Genomic DNA, 18,747 nt, shown 5'->3' with positions numbered 1-18,747 from the left:
CTGTTTAAGATGCCGGGACGAAAACATCACACCCACAAGCCTACAGCTGAAAACATCGATCCGGACCCAGACAGCACAAAATATAATAGAAAGAGCACAGAGAGCACTGCTCAAGGAGAGGATAAGGAACGTCATAACCAAACAGAGGAGTGTGGAGGACGAACTGGAAAGAGGACACCTGGACTTGAAAAGGAATTACAAACTTGATAAACAAATGGAGGAACTAATTAAAGGACACATGATGGAAAAACAGGAACAAGAGTTCATAAAAGTGAAAGAAAGACACATAAAGAAGTTAAACAGACTCATAAACAAGAAAAAGAGGGGAGAAATACAAGGCAACTCCACACCAAACTCATGGGTATGTAACATTTCACAATACAAACTAACAGAAGCAGAAGAGAGCATATTAAAGAAAGGTTTAAACTTTGCAGTCACACCAAAAGAAATACCATATGATGAATTTATTGTAGCAACAGAACTAGCATGTCAACAGATCACAGATGAGGGAAAGAAAGCAGAACTCAGAAATAACGTAGTTGGGATATTAAAAAACAGCCAAATTCAACACAGCAATATTACAAAAGAAGAACAATCAGCCATGACAGCTTTATCCAAAAATGAACAGATAATTATTCTACCGGCAGATAAAGGAAGAACCACAGTAGTTATGGACAGAGAAAAATATAAACAACAGATGTAACAGATGCTAGAAGACAAAAATACATATGAAATACTTAAAAAAGATCCAACAGAAAACATTAAGAAAAACATGAAAAAATTACTGAAGCCACTGCACGAAAAAGGCAAAATAACAGAAAAAATGTACAAACACTGGATTCCCACAGCAAACATAACACCAAGAATATATGGAACACCAAAAATACATAAACAAAACACCACACTTAGACCAATAGTTGACAGCATAGGTACACCAACATACAACATGGCAAAAGATATCAGCAGAATCATCAGCCCGTTATTAGGAAATACAGACCAACACTGCAAAAATAGCATAGAATTGGCAAAAGAACTAAAGGAAATTACAATAGAAGACAACGACATACTCATCTCACATGACGTCACATCTCTGTTCACAAAAACACCAACCCAAAAAACCATAGACATAGTAGTTAACAGAATCAGACAAGACAAAACTTTACATAAAAGGACAAACCTCACAGCAGATGACATAGCACAACTGATAGGACTGGTAGCTAACTCCACTTACTTCACATACGACAACACAATATACAAACAACTGGAAGGCTTCGCCATGGGTAACCCGTTATCAGCCACCCTGTGCGAGTTTTTCATGGAAGACCTGGAACAAAAAGCCATAGCCACCGCCCCCCCAAACTGCAAAATAAAACTATGGAAACGTTACGTAGACGACATACTGGAAATCATACCAAAAGGTCAAACAGAAACACTAACACAACACTTAAACAATATTGACGACACGGGCAACATAAAATTCACTTATGAGTCAGAAACAGAAGGCAGCATAGCATTTATGGACATGAAAATCACCAGGCAGACCGACGGGACCCTAAACATAAACACATACAGGAAACCAACACACACAGACCAATATTTATTATGGACATCAGAACACCCCACCATACACAAAATGTCAGTAATCAGAACATTATATCACCGAGCAAACATAATAACAGAAGAGAGAGACCGTAAACAAGAGGACAAACACATACAACACGCTTTAAAGACCTGCAGATACCCGACATGGGCAATAAACAAAGGAAAACAACAAACAAAAACAGAAAGCAAAGAACAACCCAAAAAAAGAACCAGAAACCCAGAAAGACAAGAACCAAAACCAGTGATAACCCTACCATACATCAGAGGCATAATGGAAAAAATAAGAGCAACAATGAAAAAACACAACATAAACACACCAACAAAGCCATACACAACAGTTAGAAACAGATTAGTACACCCAAAAGACAAAATATCAGCTGGACAAAAATGTGGAGTCATCTACGAAATCCCATGCAAAATATGCAATAAAACATACATAGGAGAAACCGGACGCCAACTCAATACACGAACAATAGAACACAGAAAGGAGTGCGAGAAAGAGGCAAATCGTAAACACACAAGAGCAGCAAAAGAAGAAGCAGAAAGTACAATAAAAAAGTCAGCCGTAATAGATCATTGCTTAAGAGAAAACCACATAATGGACTGGGACAGCACACGGATCATAACCACTGAACAACAAAAATACAAAAGATGGATCAAGGAAGCAATAGAGATAAGGAGACGTGGATGTGGGACCATGAACAGGGACGACGGAGTTTACACGCTGGACCACGCATGGGACTGCATCGTCGGAGAGGGGAGAGCGGGCAGTAGAGGGCGACAACGTCCTCTGCTGCCCGCAGATAAACGGAGAAGGAAGTGACGCGCCACCATCAGCGTCAGCCTGAAGAAGCCGGCAGCTGTCGGCGAAACCGTAGCTACAAACAGGTAAACAAAACTGTTTCTGTGTTTAAAAAAGAACGAAAGCATGGCTTTACAAAGACACAGCAAGAACACACCTAAGATAGCCAAAAATGTATTTTCATCCTGAGCATGAAATCAGTTTGTCGGTTCGATTTGTCTTGTGTGACAATAAACACAACATGACCCAGGTGACAACAATTCTTCCAAAAATCCTTCTGCATAGAAATCCTGTCCATTTTGCCATGTTTTTACAGAACAACTCAAATTCTGGACCATCCTTTTAAAATAACCTGTCAGAATTAATACCTCTCTCCACAGAATTTTACGTAGTTCATCTGTTTTTCATCATTAAAGACGGTTGCATCATCTTATATCTAAAAGTGGCAGCTAGTTAATTTGTTTTTTGGTGGAATGCATTGTTTTCAGATGTGCTCTAACCACATATCACCACTAGGGGACACCAAATTACCATTCTTATGCATCACACAACTTGAACCTGACGTACTGGTGCCAGGTCCACAAGCACTTTCGGTAACAAAGTTGTTTCAAAATAATGTTTAATACCCACAAATATATGCCAAGTGCACACGAACATAACGGGAAGAGGCTCGTCTTTTTACCTCAACAAAACCCAACGCCAACAATAAACAACTAAACCCTTTATACAAGACACACCCTTGCCGGCAAATCGCCGTAATATTACCGCAACGGTGTGTGTTATAAATGCACCATGCCAGCATGGCAATGCGTGAACTTTGTGGCATTCGTCCTGCTTCATGTTGTAGCAATGTGGTAATTATCTGTCTGATCACTTAAGGCTTAAGGCGTCTGATGCTGCTTCAGCGTTGCAGCAAATTGACAGCACTGTTCTGTAAAAACGGCTTAAATGAACAGGCCGTAAAGACACTACATTGAGAAAAACACACAATAGTGACAGTGCTATGTAATCCTAACCACAGAAGCAGCCATTTAAATTAAAGCCCAGACTCTCCTCTTTCTAATAATATAAGTAGAAGCTAATTTCATGAGGTCAAAAGCATTCATTCTTTGCTAGTTTATGGTCATAATCCGTGTTATAGTAAAAACAAATCCACTCGGTTCATTCACAATGAGCTGATTCCCGACCGTTTTGGACTTTTTTTAATCTGCGGGAGAGTGTTTACAAATCTCCGACACCACATTCCGTCATTTTCTGTTTTATTGTGTTTCTCTTCCTGTGATTGGTTAATACGACAGCCAGCCAAAAATAACTCAACAACAAGTGATTCTATTGGCTCTGAGTTCCAGGTGAACATCCTGATCTGAGACTCCGGATCCACGCATGCTCCGATCGGAAATCTCTGCGCCCAAAGGCTCTTTGAGGGGGATCCAGCACACCTGTGCCAGTTATAGCATAGGTCTATGGTAAAGATTGCTGCACTCGAAAGAAACAGGAAATACGTTACAAGACATTTCAGTCGTGGTAAAAGTGTGAGAGAACATTTTTAAACTACACTTAAATGCAAATTATACACAGTACTTATAGCCTGTATGATGTATAGATTGTTTAGTTTGATTTTCACGCTTTTTATTTTTTGTATTTTGTGATTTTCTTCTTCTTCCTCTTCCTGTGAGACAAGTGGACAAGCCGCCACTGATCAAAAACCTACAGTAGATTTAAAAAATCAGCATGTTTTGGATCTGCAGTTGGTGACTTACTGAACTGACAGATGTGATCGTTTGAGTTGGACTCGGGCATGGCGGTGATGGTGAGAAGAGGACAGCTATTCCCACTGAGGGTTTCACACAGCACATCCTGTCTCAGATAAATCCGAGGAGTCCTCAAATCCTCCAGCTTGGACAAATGCATCTGAATGCAAAGACAAATTAGAGTCAGCCCACCAGAGGATAAGAGTTTCCAAAGTGAAACAATCACTGGTGCAGCTGTGTCACCTTCAGCGAGGAGTACGTATACGGGTAATGATATGCAAAGTAGCAGACGTCATCCTTATGGCTGAAGGTGATGCTGAAGGTCAGCGTGTAATAGGATTTTCCCTTCTGCCCACCAGCTGCAATGGAACTCCTTGCAAAATGATTCCTATGAAGACATCATACAAAATGTTGCATCATTAGGTGTACAGCTATAGACTTCTGCTACAACATAACGCTCTTCTCAAATTCTACCAAAAGCAACTAATTTTAAAATAGAGCATTAGAATCAATCGACGGATAATAAATTGGACGACACCATCAATACTTTTGAAAGTTATTTTTATTTAGGAAGGATATGTGAGTGGAGAGCAAGTGGCAGGGAGGGGTGCACTTTCTAAAGAAGGATTTTGAAAAACAATCGAGCACTTAGTCCACTAATACCAGCTCATAACCAGTTTTGTCCATGTAGCAGGCTATAAAATATACTATAGAGTCGAGTCTGTTCTCTATAGCGTATATAAAATGTAATAATACAGAAGATACTCCATTAATGCATTAAACTGATCTCATCCCATGAAACCATGATACTAAGTGTAGTTTCTTTTATGACTTTTGTCTATAATAAGTCTTTGTGCAGGGCTACTACAATGTCAGTGTACTTACTTATAGTAACAGATGTCTGTTCCTGCCCTGACCCAGCATGGTCGGCCACTGATGGCTTCTTGCACAGAGTACATCAGCACCTGCATGCCTGCAGAAGAGAGCAGGTACGCACACAGATGTAGTTAATCTGTGACCGTTGATGTTAGGTAAACATAATTTGAAACTGGTGATGCTAATACTCAGTAGGCCAAATGTTCTGACACAGGTGACTGTTGAGCATCTCACCGTAGTTAAACTGGCTGTTGGACTTCTCACAGTTGATGATGTTGAAGCGATAGGTTGTTCCGACACGCATGCCACTCACTTCGAAGTAGAACCACTGATGGTAGTGATTGCTGTTGATGTCTGCGTTCAGCACCAGATCGTACTCGTATCTGGAGAAACATGATATGAACTAAAGTTGGGCGATATAATGCATAAAAGGCTTTCAAGCGACATCGGTTAGTCCAAAGAATGATGATCGACGATATAATCTTGCAGGTGACATTTAGACGTTGTGTGGGCCTGACGCACACTGACTGCACACAGCGATCCACCAATCACAGTCATTTAGATCGGTTTGGAAAAGCAGACCACGAGGTGTCCACGTGAGATTTCCTTATTTTCAGAATTTCATTGATGCATCTACTCTACTAACATTCCACACCGACATTAGTTTCAGCCACACGAATGATAACGGGGGCGGGACCTCTGACCTATCAGCCAATAGCTGATTTTGCCTCATCACGCTTCACCTGTGGATCAGTAAGATGTCGCTCAGAACTTTGAAGTTAATATGAAGATGCAAATGGAGATTATGATGAGAAAGAGATGCATCCAAAGGAAAAAATTAATTAATTTTTCAGCAGTATTTTATGTTGGACGTAAGAATTGTAAACCAACTATGCTTTGGAGGACATTGATTGGACCCTTGTGAATGTAAAAAGGTTTTTTGCTCAAGACGGCTCTATAGAGTCAATTATATGGGCTTCAACTAGCGACTACACATTATTTAGAGTTTGCGAGTGGTGTGACAAAAGTGTTTACTGCATCTACTTTTGTGGTTCTATCCATGATTGCCTTTTAAAATTGGAATCAAAAGAATTTAACTATGTGTACGTACATAGAAAACGTGTTGCAAAATAGAGGCTGATTTGAGGTGGTAATTGGTAATGTCCTATCTGCAAGATTAATTCACAGGACTAAAAAAAAACAATCCTTAATGAAAAAATGATCAACGAAGGGCTTGGACTATCTCTGATGGTCAATAATTTTGTCCAAACTTAGAATGAACTGTAAATATGAGTCAAATCATCAACATTACTCATTATTATTGTCTTTATACTTACTTTCTAACTTGAACAGCCTTCCTGAGGTTGCCCGACTCAAACTGGGAGTTGAACTTTAGCGATTCGCCACTGTCTTCAACCACGGGACAACTGAAACAATATTTAAGAGGAACAACTCTACAAAGGTAATTATCAGAGGTTTTCCAGTCAGTACTACAAAACAAGCTAATAAAATGTTAAGAGAAAATGTTTTGCTTCATTTGCTTATTGAGATGAACTGACCTGGGAATGTCCAGGTCATAAACTACTTTATCCAGAATGTCATTAGGATGGATCAACCGTTCAATGTCCTGAAATATCTTTGACCTGCAGAGTTGAACACAAAATTTGGCAAACTTGGAAAACAAATTAGCTTCAAAATTTTTTTTCATGCCTCTTAACATTCTCACATCGTATAGCTATAAATATACAGTGGAGATTAAACAAAATGCAAAAAATTAATTAAGTGGTTCTCTCGCATTTGTCTAAAACCCCCTGCCAATAACACGTTTGGACCAAAAGCAACTATTGGACCATCCGGTTGTCAGTCTTGCCGAACCGCTGTACTTCTGCACTTTCCTGGGTCCTCTATTCATTACACACTCTCGTATTTAATAGTAGAACACCACTGGTGTGAGAGGTTCACAGTTCAATAATATCAGAGAAGGAGAAACTGTTGAATGCCACCACTTCAACTTTAAAGGGACCATAAGGAAGTTTGACAGCTAAAACATGTATAGAAATAATAAATTTCTTCTTCATACATTCTCCTGCAATGCCCTGGTCCTGTAGAATGAGCACTGGCATTTTTACTGTGATTGATTGTTTTTCTGTAAAATCACAGAAAAAGAGAGATGCTCGGGTCGAGCAGACTGCTTCATGCACGTTCACGCTCAGGCATCGCCCGTAGCGTTTGCTATCCATAGCTTTAGCAGCAGAGAGAGAGATAGTGCCAACTCAGCGACTTTGTCACTGTTCCTAACGCTTAGTGATGAACCTAGCTACATTTCTGAGGACCCTTAGCTACTTTCTGTAGAACTTTCTTCTAGATATTTCCTGCAAATTAGCAACAAAATAGCCATTTTTGCTTCGAACCGTTCTTTGGATTGACGTCATTTCAGCTGTCATCAAGGATATAAATGTTACTGATACGTTGAATGTTACTGGTGCTTTAGCTCACCTAGCAAGATGGCTGACTCTCATGCAGAAGACTTGGGTTTGATTCCGGGTGTGAACATAATTTATTTGGAGTTTCTTTTTTACATTAATGGTATATTTTTTTACAGTAAGATGCCCAAATTTTTATTTGAGACTCGCCGAACGGCATTGAGTTGACAAATAAAAAAGATGTGGGTTCAACTTTCATTTTGGAACAATTTTTCAAGCAAAGGAAGGGAATGATCTGAGCATGCAGGAGGACTGTCCCATCATAAACCTTTGTCGGTTGTGCTGAAGAGAAAGGTACAGAACCAAATTATTTAATTATTAGCTGCGTGTTCTCCTGTCCTCAGTCCTCTGGACCACACACACACACACACACACACACACACACACTCACACACTGCACTTTCGGCGGCCAACAAGAAAGTGCAGCTGCAGAGACAGAGGCACATTATGTTTATTAATTTGCTGTGTTCTTCTGTCCTCCGGGCCACACACACACACACACGGGACTGTCTCAGCTGTTATTTTCATTAAGCAGTGTGCACGTACAGCATGCACGCCTCATGCACGAGCCTACAATTGAAGCTGCCGTCACGCTTTTGGCCTGAGGGGGCAATCGCGAGCATAAAAATTCTAAAGTCTGAAAAGTCCCTTTAAGACAAACTACCAGAGTCCCAAAAAGAAAAACACCACTTGAAGTCACGGACAAATACGTTTGGACCTAGAAAATGGCGACTGGTGTTTAGTACTACATCATTTCCTCAGACATCGCGAGTTTCCGGTTCCAGCAGAAGCGTCCCAGGGAAGATACCAGAGGGGAGGGGTGAGTTTTCCATAACCGTGTTTGTGTTCAAAACCTAGCTTGTTTGCAAATTTGCTATAGCAGATTTAAGGATCATCCCTCAGGGATAAATTACTACTCATTATAACCAAATTACTTCTGTTAGTAAAATGTGTTTAAAAAATATCATAATAATTGCAAAACGTGTTTTTATTTTTTTTTAAATGTCAGGAGCTAAAAAGGTGTTTATGAGAAAACGAGAAAACTATTGAATGCTGCACATTCCTAACATTATTCATAATGCTGTTCAAACAAAAGAAACACACTTTGTTTTTTGCTAATCCTCACCTCTGAACACCGTAGAGTCTCTCCAGAAGAGGTTCCTTAGATGTTGGAGCAACATGACCAAAGTAGTCGGGGTAAGCCACTTCAGCGTATCGAGGGACAGAAAACGTCTCCTTTACCATCTCCACGTAAAGGTCTGGATCATGCAGGGGAAGAAGCTGGGCCGTGTCCGGCACCTCAAGGACTGCTCCTTCCCCTGATTCATCCTCGGTGCCCTCTGAGCCACAGTCTGAACCCCAGTTACTCCCGCCTCCTCCCACACGACGGGTAGGGATACCCCCTAAGAGCAAAGGTGACTGTATGTGCCTCGTATTGTTGACTGGAGACCCTTCTTGTTTCACTCTTTCTGATCCAACTTCTGCTCTCAGATTTCCTTTGTCCTCTAAAGATACACACTCCAGTGGGTGTATGAGTTCCTGTTCTGGGGACCTGCAGAAGGTGGCTGAAATGGTTTGTCCATCTGGAGAAGGAAACTTGGCGTCCTCTTTTTTATCTTCATCCTTATTAATATGGATTGAATCCAGGTCTATAGGTGTTTGAGGAGCAGTTGTGGTAGAAGCAGGAGTGGAAGGAGACTGCTGAGTGTGAAGTCTTTTGACAAAGTTGAAATCCTCCTGAGAGTTTGGTGAGATTTGCTTTTGGGATGAAGCTGCAGGCAGAGCGATTGGCCGCGCGACCCGAGTCGATGATGAGGAGAGGGATGCTGATGAAGATGTTGAGAGACTCTTTGAGCACTCAAAGTCGTAGCGCTGTAAGAACAACGCATTTCTTTAAGGAGCAGTTAGTTTTCAGCAGGTCAGTCATTAAGCTTCATTTTTTTGTCATTTAGAATCACACAAGTGAAAAATAACAAAATTAATATTTATGTCAGCCCTCTACTCGAGGGGGTCTGCTTCAGGCCGACCAGGGCCAACACACCCACTGCTGACAGCAAATTCACACCTTCCATTAGAGCAAGCCTCTGATAGGTGGGTATAATCAGCCCACATGGGCTTAAGACAAGGATGTGTGGAATCAACCGGGCCAGGCTGGGGCCGACAAGGGGCTACCCGGCCCGGGCCGACCCGGTACAGATGGGAATGGCCCATTAGAGTTTCAGCTGATAGTTCGTTGGATTGATCGGTAGGTTGGAAACTCTGATCATGAATCTGAAGAAACGATGACTGAGTGGTGAGCTGGAAAGGCGACTTCCGTTTATAGCCGCGGTTTGTGACGTAGGTGCGACGTGGAGGGAATCCCCGCGAGGGGCATGCTGGGAGTCCCTACTTCGCGGATTTTCACCTATCGCGGCCAGGTCTGGAACGCATCTACCGCGATAAACGAGGGATTACTGTACACTGTGAATCAGATCTCATTGTTTATCCTCCTAGATCAAAGTCAAAGTCCCATCAGTTGTCACACTGATGTGTGCGTGAAACTTATTCTCGGCATCTGACCCATCCCCTGGGGGAGCGGTGAGCTGCAGACACAGCCAAACTCAGGAACCATTTGGTGGTTTAACCCCCCGATCCAACCCCTTAATGCTGAGTGTCAAGCAGGGAGGCATTGGGTCCCATGTTTTCAAAGTCTTTGGTATGACCCGACCAGGAATCGAAGCCTGATCTCCCAGTCTCAGGGTGGACACTCTACCACTAGGCCACTGATGCAGGCTAAACACCGAAATTTGTTTCTTTACTCAAAAAATTCCAAATTAAGTTATCAAGTATGACATGAATGGAGCGACGGTGGCAAAGGAGTTAAGGGCTCGCCCCACAATCAGAAGGTTGCAGGTTCGAGCCCCGCTCAGTCTGTCGCTGTCGTTGTGTCCTTGGGCAAGACACTTAACCCACGTTGCCTGCTGGTGGTGGTCGGAGGGACCGGTGGCACCAGTGATCGGCAGCCTCGCCTCTGTCAGTGCGCCCCAGGGCAGCTGTGGCTACACTGGAGCTCATCACCACAAGTGTGTGAATGTGTGTGTGAATGGGTGAATGAGTGATTGTGTTGTAAAGCGCCTTGGGGGGTTCCAGGACTCTAGAAGGCGCTATATCAACTACAGGCCATTTACCATGAAATAATTTGAATCATTAAACGAACAAAAACATCTGCTTGTGAAACTACTTACCTGAAAATCTTCAAACAACTCTGAGAAAAATTTCTTATAGAACTTCAACTCCTCAAACGAACGGCCGATGGACCTTTTGGGATGTAGCTTGTTAATGTCTGTTTCTATGTCATCATTCTGTTCAACAGAGAGAAAAAAAAAACAGAAGTAAAACTTTAACATAAACAAAAAGTATCTTTAAGTTGGTGATGTTTAGTGAAAGTGTGTTTTGGCTGATGAGTTGCTGCTGCCCTCTGCTGGAGACTAGAAGAAGTGCAGATACAAATAAAAGCGCTTTTCCGCTTCTAGCAAGATGACCATCACAGAAAAGAATGATTTAAATCTTTAATACCAGTAAAGGTGATGTCATCATGTAATGTAAACATGCAAGTGCAAGTCCTCACCAGACTACAATTGTCCTTCTCATCTTCGTCATTCTCTGTATCCGAATCTGCCTCTGGCTCCTCGTTATCGTCACTTTCATCCACCACATCGTCCACTGGACACAACATATACCGACGCACATCTGTTCTTAGATCTCTGCGTAAGCTGGACGTTTAAAACGGTCTGAAACGTGCGTTTAGTGTGAAGCCATTAGGAAGTGTGGGTGAGTTTGTGTTTTACCTCCAGGCAGCTGGCTGTACAGCTGTGCCACAGGCCCGTCAGCGGGAACGTGAGGCAGCTGGAAGTGAAAGGCCGACTTGATAGTCGGCAGAGGCAGGCGGTTTTTAGGAAAACACTTCCTCATGATGAGACTTGAAGTGTTGACGAGAGGATCCAGAGTCCGCACTGGAAGGCACTCCTAAAGACAAAGGAAATAGTAAAAAGCGGCTGCACCCTGGTTGCTGTAAATCTCACTTGATCATATTTTCTGACTCACAGTAGATGAGTTGTAAAGAATCCTCATGCCGTTGGCCTCAAAGAAGGCTTTCCTGCCAACTTTGATGTTAGTGATGTTTTTGAGGCAGACCAGCAGCCCTTTACGAATCAGCATATAGCGATGCCGTGCGTCATTGCGATGCCAGTCCAGGTACAGATTAAGCAAGACGGGAACAAAGTTACCGTCCACCGCTCGACGAGCATTTGTTTCTGCACAGGGGAGCAAATGAAGACGCAGATACAGTAATGGCACCAAAATCACTGTTAAATAAGATATTAAACGGTCTAACGAATGAAAAATGAAAGAGTGTGTAGATTATATTTAGATTAAAGCAGAAGATTTCAATATCTGAATTATGAATTAAGTTTTTCAGTTCAGAGAAAAGTTTATGAAGGCGAGAATGAAAACAGAAGTACTGCGTAAAGATTTTAGACTCACTGGATTTGAGCAGAGCTCCCAGTGCGTCCAGAGCTACCCTGTTGATTTTGAAACAGGGCAAACGGGTTAAAGACTGTCGGACAGACGTCAGTGACAGAAGCTCCATAAACGCTGTTGGTGATGCAGCCTAGGCTGAGGCTCCTGGTTCCTTCTATAACTCGGACATGATTGGCTGTAATAGCGGGACACTCACTTTAATAGGCTCGTGTTCTTCTTGCTGTACGGTGCGATAACCTTGAACATAAGCTCCACCACGCCATTCTTCCCCAATGAAATTGCATTCACAGCTTTGCATAAACAGACAAAGAAAATAAGCAGGAAAAAAGAGAGTTAGGAACATCAAATATGTTTAGTTCAGCTCCGACAAATCTGTTTCTTCTACTTACAGCTGGTGGCGTAAACCCTGAGCACCTGCAGACAGGGCAGGAGTAGTTTTGTATTCAGTAGATTTCGTTTCATTAAGTTGATGGTGACGTTTAGAGCGCCGCTTAAACGTGCCTTCATTCCAAACTTTCTGTCTGAACAAACAAGATTACACAATAGTGAACATGATGTGTTTATTTGATTTGATTTCTTAAACCAGTTGTGTCCATTCCTGCATGTTTTAGTTGTTTCCCTGCTTCAACTCACCTGATTCATTAGTTAATTTACTTCTTCAGCAGAAGCCGTTTAGTCACCCATTGGTTCAAATCATGTGTGTTGGAGCAGAGAAATATTAAAAACAAGCAGGACCCAGACAAACTGGACCAGTTAGCATACTTTTTAATACAAACTGGAGGAAAATGTTATGATATCAATACATTTGCAGTGGTCTCTAGTAGGAATGAATTAGCCTGGCCTGCCAGGCTCGTCCTCTGTTGAATTCTGCACAGAGAAAGAGTCCGGTAACTCACAGGCAGAGAGGCACTTCAGGGGCGGGACTAGCCAGCTCAAAAATAACCAATCAGAAAAAAGACAGAAATGCCGACTGTACTGTGCAACGCTGTAGTTTCTCAGCTGTAGTCAAAAATGGCGTCTGGCGACAGCGCAAACATCTTTCTTTAGCATAATGGCTTTTATTGCTTCTACTTCTTGTTGTTTTAAAGACATGTCCAAGTAATTTAGAACAGAGGAAAGAGCCGTAGCGAACTCCGCTTCAGTCGCCATGTTTATGACAAACTCGGCGTTGTGGTGTGTGACGTACACTGCTCAGCGCTGATTGGCTCGGTTAGAATTCTCAGGGGGTGGGGTTATTTGAATAGGAGAGTTCCCAGGCTTTTCAAATCCTAGAGTTTCACCATCTATTTTCTATCAGAAGCTAAAGCAGGAGATAGGTGTAGGAGACTATTTTCACATTCAGCCTGCATGAAAAACCGATTGAGTGATCGATTATAACCATTTAAAAATGGGTTTTCAGCGATCCACACCCTTAAAGTCGCTGTTCTTAAAGACCAAAGCATTGTGATGGTGGAGTGTGTGACCTGTTGTCATTCTTTGAAGCAAAAGCAAACTCGTCTCTCAACCCCATACATCTGAGGAAGCACAACCTGACCTATGCCTGCTAAAAGAAATCCTCTCAATCTACAACCCATCTTCTCTGAAGCACCTAATATTGGGCCTACAAGAGATGTTAGGAGTTCTGTTGTCTGATCGATGCCTCTGCACAACATCACATCTCACTGGATTGACTCATTTTTTAATTAAAGCCCTTGGAGCCAGATATCCAACAGCTCTGTGGATCACTTAGAGTAGAGCACAAAGAGCAACCAGAGAAGAAACACACAGGGAATAGGTGAGCAGGGTGTTCGAGTCATTTTGTGTAACAATTATAATAACAAAGGTGGATGAAATATAGGTATGCACCATGAGTTTTAAGGTGTGAGACCCTGTACAATTGTAGCCGTGTATTTTTCTACACGTTGGTCCTTCATCCACACAACAGTAAAGACATACACCACTTTTTTTTTTTCCTGAGGGCTCTGACCAAAGTGGAGATTTGCAAATTCTCTCTTGTCAGCATTTGCTTGTGGACGTAAATAACCGGGGTCTTAGATTTTGCAACACCCCTGCCTGCGACAAAAAAATGCTGTAACATCACACGTGTGGTCCGTGTATAAACTCACTTGTTTTTACAAGCTCAATTGCTGCTCTGTGTAGAAGACTACAGGCGAAGGACGACTTTAAGGACGGATATTGCGTGCAACCTAATTGTTTAGACGCCAAAGTTTTGGAGAACTTATGCCACCTACAGGCACCAGATTGTTTTAGTGAAAACAAGGTGGCATGAACACTAATTTTTTTCATAGATGGACCAGGGTTTCCCCCAGAACACGAGTAAAGCCTGGCGGACCCGACTGTCAGAGGGGGGGAGGGCTTGGTGTATGAATTCCGAGTTCCGTTGCTCGTCCGTGACAGCGTGCGTGCCTGTGTGTGTGTGTGTGTGTGTGTGTGTGTGTGTGTGTGTGTGTGTGTGTGAAGTTGACGGTCCTTTCCGTTGCTCGTCCGTGACAGCGTGTGTGTGTGTGTGTGTGTGTGTGTGTGCGTGCGTGCGTGCGTGCGTGTGAAGTTGACGGTCCTTTCCGTTGCTCGTCCGTGACAGCGTGTGTGTGTGTGTGTGTGTGTGTGTGTGCGTGCGTGCGTGCGTGCGTGCGTGTGAAGTTGACGGTCCTTTCTGTTGCTCGTCCGTGACAGCGTGTGTGTTAGTGGTGTGCATCTCTACCTGCCTCACGATTCGATCCGATTCCGATTATCTGCCTAACGATTCGATTTGAGTCTGAAATGCATCACGATTCTTCACACAAAAATTTTCATTACTTAATAAAAACAGTAGAATAGTTTTCAATTTCTTTTTGATTTAGAAATCCCTGAAAAACAGAACATTCATCTATTCACTATAGTGAGCAATAATGTTTAAAGTGTGCTGCCTATAATGACTTAAATAATATAAGAAATAATGTTTTCGGTAGAGCAGCTTTAAGATTGAATATTACTGAACTTAAAAATAGTAAACAAATACTGTGTTAAGTGATTCTTTCACATCCAGGATCCCAAAACCGAAATTAGCCCAGACATCCGATTTAAATGTAATGGGTACATCTTTGATTACTGGTAATGTTGGCCCTGTATCCCTGTTCAATTGCTTCTAGGGCAACGCAGTGCACATGTCATTGCAACTCTGCCCCCAGAAGTAATTATAAAACCTCAAAACTTTATTGTCCTGCATAGACATAGACCAGGAGTCGGCAACCTGTTCCCATCAAAGAGCCATCATTACCCGTTTCCCACAGTAAAGAAAACACCGCAGCAGCCGCGGCGTTGTGGGCAGGGCCTACCCTCAGACAGCAGCCAGTACCGGTCGCTCGTGTACATCAGAGTTATCTTTCATAAGACGATAATCAATAAGACGATTTATATAAAGTGGATCCAGAAGTTGTAGCCCGTCTCTGCCTACAATATTTTGATATTTTTCACCCTGTTGGTGGTTTTACTGAGCAGGTGCCACTTTTGTCATACGTTTCTTTTTAAAACATGTTTAGACTGTTCAGGATACAAATCCAGGCTCTGTCACGTTTGATTGTTGTAATTAAACTTTGTAGGTGGGGAAGGTCGGAAAAGGATCCGATCAATTTGTTTTTCCCTCATTTACAGTGACGGAGATAACGGCGCAGTGCGCCTGGCTCTGGTGTTAATCAAGTTAAATTATATCTCTTTGCAACAATTTTCACAGGAAAACAGAACAGTTAAAAGCAGGACTTGTGTTGACCGGATAGTTCCCGTATTTAACCGTTTATTTTGACGGAGAAAGAATAGAAAGAGCTACCCCGACGCATGCAGACAAACTGACACTTTATTCGTTTCGTGCAGATGTAGCTAATCACTTAAGAAATGATTCCCATCTGAGCTTGACACTGAGCTCAGCGCAGCTCACTGTCAGCGCGTACGTACGGCGCACAGCGAGCTGAAGTTGTGGAGAGGGCTTGGAGCACGTCGCAGAACCAGAGCGCAGGAAGATTCCTCCGACTGAAGCGAGACTTGTCACTTAGAAAATGTTCCCTGATTATGAAACTTTGGCTGAATAGTGCTTGTTCCTGTCTCCAATGTGGCGACACATCCAGGAGCCTGTCTGAGGAGAATCCCAGAATCTCACGTCCTCGTCAGCTCAGAATGCGCCGATATGATTACGCACAAGCGTGACGCGTCAACCCGGTCTCACAGTAAGACCGGGTTGGAGCTGTTCAGGTTTACGCAGACAATCTTTACGTTTAGAATTAGCATACAGATGTAAAATTAATGCAGTAAAATATAAAGCATTTTATTTAAATATCCATTCAATATTTTATAAGCACAGAGAGCCGCATCAGATGGATGGAAGAGCCGCATGCGGCTCCAGAGCCGCGGTTGCCGACCCCCGACATAGACATAGGGAGAGAATCTCATTATGTCACGTTGCTGCATCGATGCGGAATCGTGCACGGCTGAATCGCGATGCATCTTAGAATCGATCATTTTTCCCACCTCTAGTGTGTGTGTGTGAAGCTGACAGTCCTTTCCGTTGCTTGTCCGAGACAGCGCGGGGGGGGGCGTGCACGTGCACACAATCCGCTGCTGTCTCTCACCAGTATCAGCTGATGGAGGGCCCTACTTTTATTTCACTGCCGTGCGCCGTTCGTGTCAGCGAACATGGTAGGGTCGGAGAGGGGGGCGGGGCATGACGCTTAGCCTGGCGGGTGACCAAGCAAAGCCTGGCAGGCCGCCAGGCTTATAAAGCGCTGGGGGAAACCCTGGATAGACGGAGCAGGACATTTGGTTTTACAAAAACTCAGCTACATGGCATGGGTCTTGATCTGGGTACCCTTAACAACAGCTTTTTCTACCCAGATAAAATAAAGTCAGATAAACAGGCACATCTGAAATGTCTCAGATTGAACTGATCTCTAAATGTTTGCGTGGTTCAACTGTGACAATAAAATACCTTTTGGGCCAACCTTAGCCAGCAGTGAGTGAAGCTGCAGCATGAGTTCCTCACTGGGAGGAAACTCTTTACTGGCATTGACCAGAATCTGGAATAATACTCCAGTTCCTCCTTTGGAGACAAACACGCCCACTCTGCGGCCTCTGCCTAAGACAGGAAAACCAGGAATAGAACAGCATTAGATATAATGAAACTTAATTCAGGACACGATTAGAACCTCTTGGCAAAACCCTGATCCTATCAGTCGCTGCTGAATTCACAATTTACCACCGCATCATTAATGGAGAGGTCAAATTAAGCTTTACACGCTTTGAGAAAACAGATCATTTCTTTGCACTTTACTTATTTACAGCTATAAATAAATGTATAATGCATACGATTTATCATATTTCTAAATTTTAGATTTTTGTCAGACAAAAACAAGAGTTAAGACTTCTCACCAACAGTTAGCAGCTCAGTGAGGATGCTCAAGATGGTTAGGGTGGTCTGGACATCCCTGCTGTTCTGTCAAAATCACAAACGACACACTTGTCAAGGTGATACAGGCATTACACCAAATAGTTCAAATCTGCATGTTTGCCTCTAATTAAAGCTTTTCGTGTAATTAATCCGTTTTGATTGGTGTGACATTACCTGCAGAACTCCTAAACCTAAGTAAAGATTCATCCACTGAGACCAGAAAAAATCTATTTTCTTTGCAGAAAAAATGACTGAAAACATGATTTCCACTGAGAATGACCTTGTTTTCATGCAATTTAGTGTCTCCAACTAGTCACCAAGAGTCACAGCCTGGTGACACATTGGCTTAAATAAACAGGCTTATCCATCAGAAGCAGTTGCTTCAGTATTACACAGTGACAGGACATTCAAAGCGGATGTGAGCTGACCTCCAGTGAAGCCAAGATGACCTCCATTCCAGAGGATCCTTTGGACATCACCTCTTTTCCACTCTTCTCTGCAACAGACCATAAAGTAAAACTGTTCAGATATGTAAACAGAACATCTCTAAGGGTCACACATAAAACCAGACACCTGAAACCAAAACAAATGGGAGCCAACAGCTGAAAGATTCTTTCCAGCTGAGTGCTTCAATTTCTAAAAGGAACGACTCATATTCAAAAACATGGACTGCAATTATTCCAGTTGCCACAACATGGAGCTGAGAGGCTCACGTTACAGCAGACAAAGAAGGAAAGTGACTTCATTCTCTGGTCGGGACACCTCTAATCCATTATATCGTTACATAGCAATGAGTTGTTCACTGCTCTACTCAGTTTCAATATCTCATACGGCAAGCCTTTACAGTGAATTTTAGGTATGACTAAAAGTTTTTGAATACGTTATCTTAGGAAAAGGTTGTGAAGTCTATGAGATACCCTCCCCTTCTTCTGACCATCTCCCCACCAGAGCGTGGACTTTAAGTTAAAATGTTTCAAACTGAGTGACAAGAACACAACGTTTAGTTCTTTCTAAAACAAGAACATCAAAGTAGATCATGAAAAAAAATTGTGTGGTAAATGCATTCAACAGGATTAAAAATAATATAGATACATACTGAAAAACCTAAGGCATAGCAATTCTTTTGTTTGGTGAACAAAAAAAAGGAGTTCAAAGTCAAATTAATGATGCTATTACATTTCTTGCTGGTCAGCGTATTGTGCCAGACATCTAGACCTTATATAACAAAAACCAAGCAGCTCAAGTGAAGGATTACATTACTTGATGATTGATGATCTTAGCTTGCACGCCTGGTGAGTCTGA

At 42.4% G+C, this 18,747-nt stretch overlaps 1 protein-coding gene across 3 annotated transcripts in view; it reads right to left on the bottom strand.

The window, feature by feature from the left end:
- agtpbp1 (ATP/GTP binding carboxypeptidase 1) overlaps positions 1-18,747 on the bottom strand; it is a 53,479-nt gene that overhangs the window by 16,129 nt on the left and 18,603 nt on the right. For 2 of the 3 annotated variants that reach the window (XM_015972748.3, XM_015972750.3), the window contains 17 exons: positions 17,874-17,941; positions 17,427-17,490; positions 16,987-17,133; positions 12,422-12,553; positions 12,229-12,322; positions 12,036-12,073; positions 11,598-11,806; positions 11,342-11,519; positions 11,122-11,216; positions 10,739-10,855; positions 8,641-9,386; positions 6,591-6,674; positions 6,369-6,458; positions 5,266-5,414; positions 5,041-5,128; positions 4,399-4,543; positions 4,165-4,315 (listed from right to left, as the gene is read on the bottom strand). In XM_015972748.3, the coding sequence (XP_015828234.1) occupies positions 4,165-4,315; positions 4,399-4,543; positions 5,041-5,128; positions 5,266-5,414; positions 6,369-6,458; positions 6,591-6,674; positions 8,641-9,386; positions 10,739-10,855; positions 11,122-11,216; positions 11,342-11,519; positions 11,598-11,806; positions 12,036-12,073; positions 12,229-12,322; positions 12,422-12,553; positions 16,987-17,133; positions 17,427-17,490; positions 17,874-17,941 (2,595 nt within the window). The remainder of the gene's footprint in view (positions 1-4,164; positions 4,316-4,398; positions 4,544-5,040; positions 5,129-5,265; positions 5,415-6,368; positions 6,459-6,590; positions 6,675-8,640; positions 9,387-10,738; positions 10,856-11,121; positions 11,217-11,341; positions 11,520-11,597; positions 11,807-12,035; positions 12,074-12,228; positions 12,323-12,421; positions 12,554-16,986; positions 17,134-17,426; positions 17,491-17,873; positions 17,942-18,747) is intronic. The other variant, XM_070546123.1, reaches the window with a different exon arrangement.

This window comes from Nothobranchius furzeri, chromosome 17, assembly GCF_043380555.1.
Source record: "Nothobranchius furzeri strain GRZ-AD chromosome 17, NfurGRZ-RIMD1, whole genome shotgun sequence".
NCBI lineage: Eukaryota > Metazoa > Chordata > Actinopteri > Cyprinodontiformes > Nothobranchiidae > Nothobranchius > Nothobranchius furzeri.
Note: the sequence above shows the minus strand (reverse complement) of the source record. Positions and strands in the feature narration are given on the sequence as shown.